Raw genomic sequence first — 5,002 nt, forward strand, 5'->3', positions numbered from 1 at the left:
TGCATTTAACCAAATATGGTATCATCTTCCATCTAGACACCCTGTACTTCAAATGCACAGGCATCAAAATGAGAAACAGAAGTAATCTGGAAGACAAAATGCTTAAGGCAGCTGCTAAAACCTATTGTACACATACAATAACAAACATCAAAATTTTGAAATAAAATACAAACTGATAGTAACCAGAAGGGACAGGAAAGAGGGATGCTGGGGGAAAATAGAGGAAGGGCCATCAAAGAACATGTAAGGAGGACATATGAATAAGTCCAAATGGCGTACATTTGATGTTGGGAGGTGGGGATGGGTGGGGAGGGAAGTATGGTGGAGTGAAAGTGGAGACATCTGTACTTGAACAACAACAAAAAATAAATAACACTGTCTTAACCTTAGAAATTTGTCCTAAACATTAGCAAAATTGCTTTGTCATTATTTTGTATAAAACAAATTTTCAAAGGCAGCTTGTTTTTCACTTTTCAAAGGAAAAATAAAACTCTTCTAAAGCCTATTTCAATATAAACAATAAAGAACAAACTGACAATAACCAGAGGGGAGAAGGTAGGGGGATAGCAGAAAAAGTTGAAGACGCAAGCCAAGAAACAAGAATAAGGGACATATAGGCATGGACAAGGTGGAAGACATTGACTGTGGGAGGTGGGGATTGGTGGTATGGGGCAAGGGAACGTGATGGGGAAAAAATCAGGGCAACTGTAAATGAACAATGAAAAAGAAGGGTACAAGTTGAACTCAGATTATTCTTCCAAATAATAGGAAAAATACCTGTGCCTTTTAATTCATCCTTCTGTATTTCTGTATTACATTGATTCTAACCTCAATGGGTATTTGTTCTACTTTTGATACCTTCTATGAAAAAAGAAAAGCATCCCAAGAGAATGCATTGCGTTGACTAAGTCATCCATTGTTAGAACGCACTGCCTCTTTGTTGTTTCAGAATTAGTAACAAGTGCATTCAATATGAATGACACATTCTAAGCCTATCTATACCTAACTTCCTACACCACAGTTTCTTCATAGCATTTGTCATTTCTGAATTTCTCAAAGTGTATATTAGAGGATTCAACATGGGAGTGACAACAGTATAAGCCACACTTACAAATTTATCAACAGATAAGTGGGAAACAGGTCTAACATGCATAAAAATGCAGGGAACAAAAAAGAGGACAACCACTGTGATGTGGGAACCACAGGTAGAGAGGGCTTTGCGCCTCCCTTCCTGACTGTGAGTTTTAAGGGAACTTAGAATGACTCCATAGGATATTAGTAGACAAATAAAGATGACTGTACAGATTGCTCCACCATTGGCAACCACAGTGAGGCCTAAGAAGTAGGTGTCAGTGCAGGCAAGTTCTAATAACGGGTACATGTCACAGATGAAATGGTCAATAACATTGGGGCCACAAAAGGGGAGGTTGTACACAAAGAGAATTTGGACCAGAGAATGAACAAAACCTCCAGCCCAGGACACCACCAACAGCAGGATGCAAACCTGTCTATTCATGATGGTTATGTAGTGCAGTGGTTTACAGATGGCCACATAGCGATCATAGGCCATGGCCACCAGCAGGAAGATCTCAGCACCTCCAAAAAGGTGTTCCAGAAAGAGCTGTTCCATGCAACCTGAGAAGGAAATTGTCTTTTGACCACAGAGTAGGTCTATGATCAATTTGGGTGAAATGGCAGTTGAATATGCTGCATCCATGAGTGACAGATAGACAAGGAAGAGGTACATGGGGGAGCCCAGAGAGGGGCTGGCAAGAACAGTCACCACAGTGAGGAGGTTGCCCACCATTGTCACAATGTAAGTTAGTAAAAATATGACAAATAATGCTTTTTGGCCCCCAGGATCCTGAGTGAGGCCCAGGAGGACAAATTCTGTCACATTGTTACTATGTCCCATTTAGTCTTCTCTAAAGCCTGTTTCTAGGAGGAGAGGTCAGGAGAAGGAACCTGTAATGAAATTGTGAACACACTATGAATACATTCATTATATCTTCATGTACCTACTCATTATTTTATCTTCTACAGGGGTTTACACACAGTAAAGTTTTCCTAAACATCTATGATTTCTTCTTCCTAATAGCCTATTGCATCTTCCCTTGACAATTCTGCTTCTCCTCAGATGATTCAGGTCAAAGATTTCCCTCTCAGTCTTAGTGGATTGTCGACAGAGAAAAGTATCAAAGGCCCCACAGCCAGTCATATCTTTAATAGAGCCTATTTACACTTGATCTTAGCCAAAAGGCCTAGAATCGATTAACAGAGACTATTTAAACTGTCAGTCCTGGACACACAAGTCAGCAATGACTTACTCTCTGGTGGTTACAAAAAGAATCTCTAAATAAATTGACATGACCTCAGGCCTTTGAGTTGGTAGTATTTGTAGTGAGAACCTTTATACTATAATTAATGAAGAAAAAAAAATAATGTCTCCAGTGGATTGAGTGCGGGCCTGCGAGCCAGAGGATCTCGGTTCGATTCCCAGTCAGGGCACATGCCTTGATTGCAGGCTGGTTCCCTGCAGGCCAACTCCCAGCAGGGGACTCATGACCGGAACCATACATTGATGTTTCTCTCCCTCTCTCCTTCCCCTCTAAAGATAAATAAATAAATAAAATCTTTAAAAAAAAATAATGTCTCTTCTGGAATAACTCACTTAATTCTATGATAAGTTGCTATTAGATATTCAGTCTTTTATGTCTCAAAGGATGTCAGTCTTCATTGATTATCAATAAATTTCCACAGACAGGACTGTATCCAACCATAACATAATTAGCACATTGTTCCCTAATACAATTACATAGTTAGACTCTGTGGCTCTCAGCAACGTTTCAGTTTCTTTTTTTTCTATCAGTTTTTGAAGAAGTTGTAATTTCCTCAATGTAATCTTTGTATATCCTACAATCCTCAACACAGAGACACTATTTAGGCTTTCACCAAATATTTTTGAAATTCACTGACCGCTGACTATCATGAACTCTTACATTACCAGCAGGTATTATTTTTTCAAAACTCTTGGGGTGACCTAGCTATAGAGGAAGGGGAACACAGGTGCTGAAAAGGGAGGTAGAAGACAATGAGACATGGTTGTATTCATAATTCTTCCAAGGTACGGAGACTCCTCAGAAATGGAGTTTTGGTGCCCAGATTCCAAAAATCAGCATACTCAAGGGAAGAGCCCACCATCAGTGTAAAAAGGCACGGGGTTGAGTCATTTCTATATGCAATTGCATCTCTGTCTCAGTTTGCTCTTTCAAAGATAAAAGGCTGGAACAAGACAATCTCAGAAACCTTGTTCAGTCTTACCTTCCATGAGATTCTTTGTGCAACTCCATCTTACATTCTATACTACTGACTGTTTCATATTTTTATAACAAAATAGAAATGTCCAAGCCTATAACTCTTCATTAAAAAAGGCTACCCAGTGGTAAGTTGCATTTTATCATTACAGAAACCAAATACTGATTACGAGTTACTCTATTCAGTTTATACTTATTTAATACCCAAAGCACCCTTTCAGGGAGAATGTAGCACAGTGATGAATCACATGGACTCTGGAGACACATTGCCTTGTGTTGAAATCCTAGCCTCGCCACTTACTACTATGTGACATTGGGCAACCTAATAAACCTTTCTGTGCCTCACTTTCATCCTTTTTAAAATGGGAATAACAATAGAGCCTGCCTCCTTGGGTTGTTGTTTTATTACAAGTAAATACATAGAATATTGGCTGGCTTCCAGTAAAGGTTGAATAAATGATAACTATCACTAATGTTCTTGAACAACATTGTATCGCAAGAAATCATTTGAGTCTTTGTCAATGTGGTGAAAATTATAGACATAGGCCAAGGATAAAAAGAATGTTATACTCTATGAAGCCCTATTTATCCTATATAGGATAAAATTGCACATCTCAGGAATTATCTCTTGGATTACACATGAGTAGTAGTATTCACCTGTGATGCAATGTATTTAGACTAGAAGCAAGGTGAATAACATGGGACACATACATCATAGGAAGAACTGAATAGCATAAAGTGACAGAAACAAAAGGATCAACTCAGGGAGGTGAAATTATATTGAAGAAGTAAATATCCAGAAGTGATAAGAATATTAATGTGAATATTAAGTGAGATTAATACTCTTTTTTAAATTCTTCTTCAGAAAAATTTTCTTTCTTGAGAAAGTGTTAGAAGCCTGATCCCCAGGGATCTTCCAGGGTTTACTCAGGAGGCATCTTAAAATGCTATAAGAAATAAAGACAGAATGCAGCTTAATAGAGAAAAGCAAAAAAAATTATTTAAAAAATTGATTCCTCAGATTCCTCTACATCTGATGGTGAAGGACAAAGTTAAACAAGAGAGAAGACTTGTACAACTATAAACACAGACCTAACTTTTTTATTATTTCTTGCAGAGGAAAATTACAAAATCACTTATGTGCAAAGACAGACAAACTGATTCCATTCCATAGATTTGGAGGGCGGGGGTTGGGAGGATGTGCTGAAAGGTACACCTTTCCTTTCAAGACATCTGTGAGGACCACTCTACCTGCCTCATTCACATTGCTCCTTCCAGTGTATTCAGAAGCTCTACCATTCTTGAAGCTGTAGGCTGATAAAGGCACACCTAATGAAGATCATGAGGATATAAGGTGGTCTATATCCAATTCTTTTTTTCTGAATCCTTACTTTATTCAGGATCTATTTAGTGCCATTACTCTTGTTAATCATCAATATTAGATTTCTCCAGAATAAATCTCCTACTAGCCAGTTAAATTATTTAGATGTAGACACAGGGTATCTACTCTATTCTCTGTTGTTTAAGTCATCAAAGATCCAATACTATAAAACAAGACAGATAGTATTATTAGACTTTTAACTTAAACTGCTAAGTTAACACTTCTCTATTAAAAAACATTATTTTAACTTAGCTTCTTAAGAGTATGCTTTTTTAAAAAGATAAATTATAATTCCATAGTAACAAAA

At 37.7% G+C, this 5,002-nt stretch overlaps 1 protein-coding gene across 1 annotated transcript; it reads right to left on the reverse strand.

The window, feature by feature from the left end:
- Window positions 1-967: 967 nt before the first annotated feature.
- LOC118974505 (olfactory receptor 4A5-like) lies at window positions 968-1,942 on the reverse strand. The gene has a single exon (XM_037027946.1). It carries the CDS (start codon window positions 1,913-1,915, stop codon window positions 968-970), a length of 948 nt encoding a protein of 315 aa, XP_036883841.1. The 5' UTR covers window positions 1,916-1,942.
- Between the last annotated feature and the right edge of the window lie 3,060 nt (window positions 1,943-5,002).

The sequence above is a fragment of the Sturnira hondurensis genome, unplaced genomic scaffold, assembly GCF_014824575.4.
Source record: "Sturnira hondurensis isolate 20B ecotype Veracruz unplaced genomic scaffold, ASM1482457v3 Scaffold0019433, whole genome shotgun sequence".
NCBI classification, from domain to species: domain Eukaryota; kingdom Metazoa; phylum Chordata; class Mammalia; order Chiroptera; family Phyllostomidae; genus Sturnira; species Sturnira hondurensis.

Coding starts and splice junctions, on each gene's coding strand:
- LOC118974505 (XM_037027946.1), bottom strand. CDS start 1,915: ATGGGACATAGTAACAATGTGACAGAATTTGTCCTCCTGGGCCTCACT.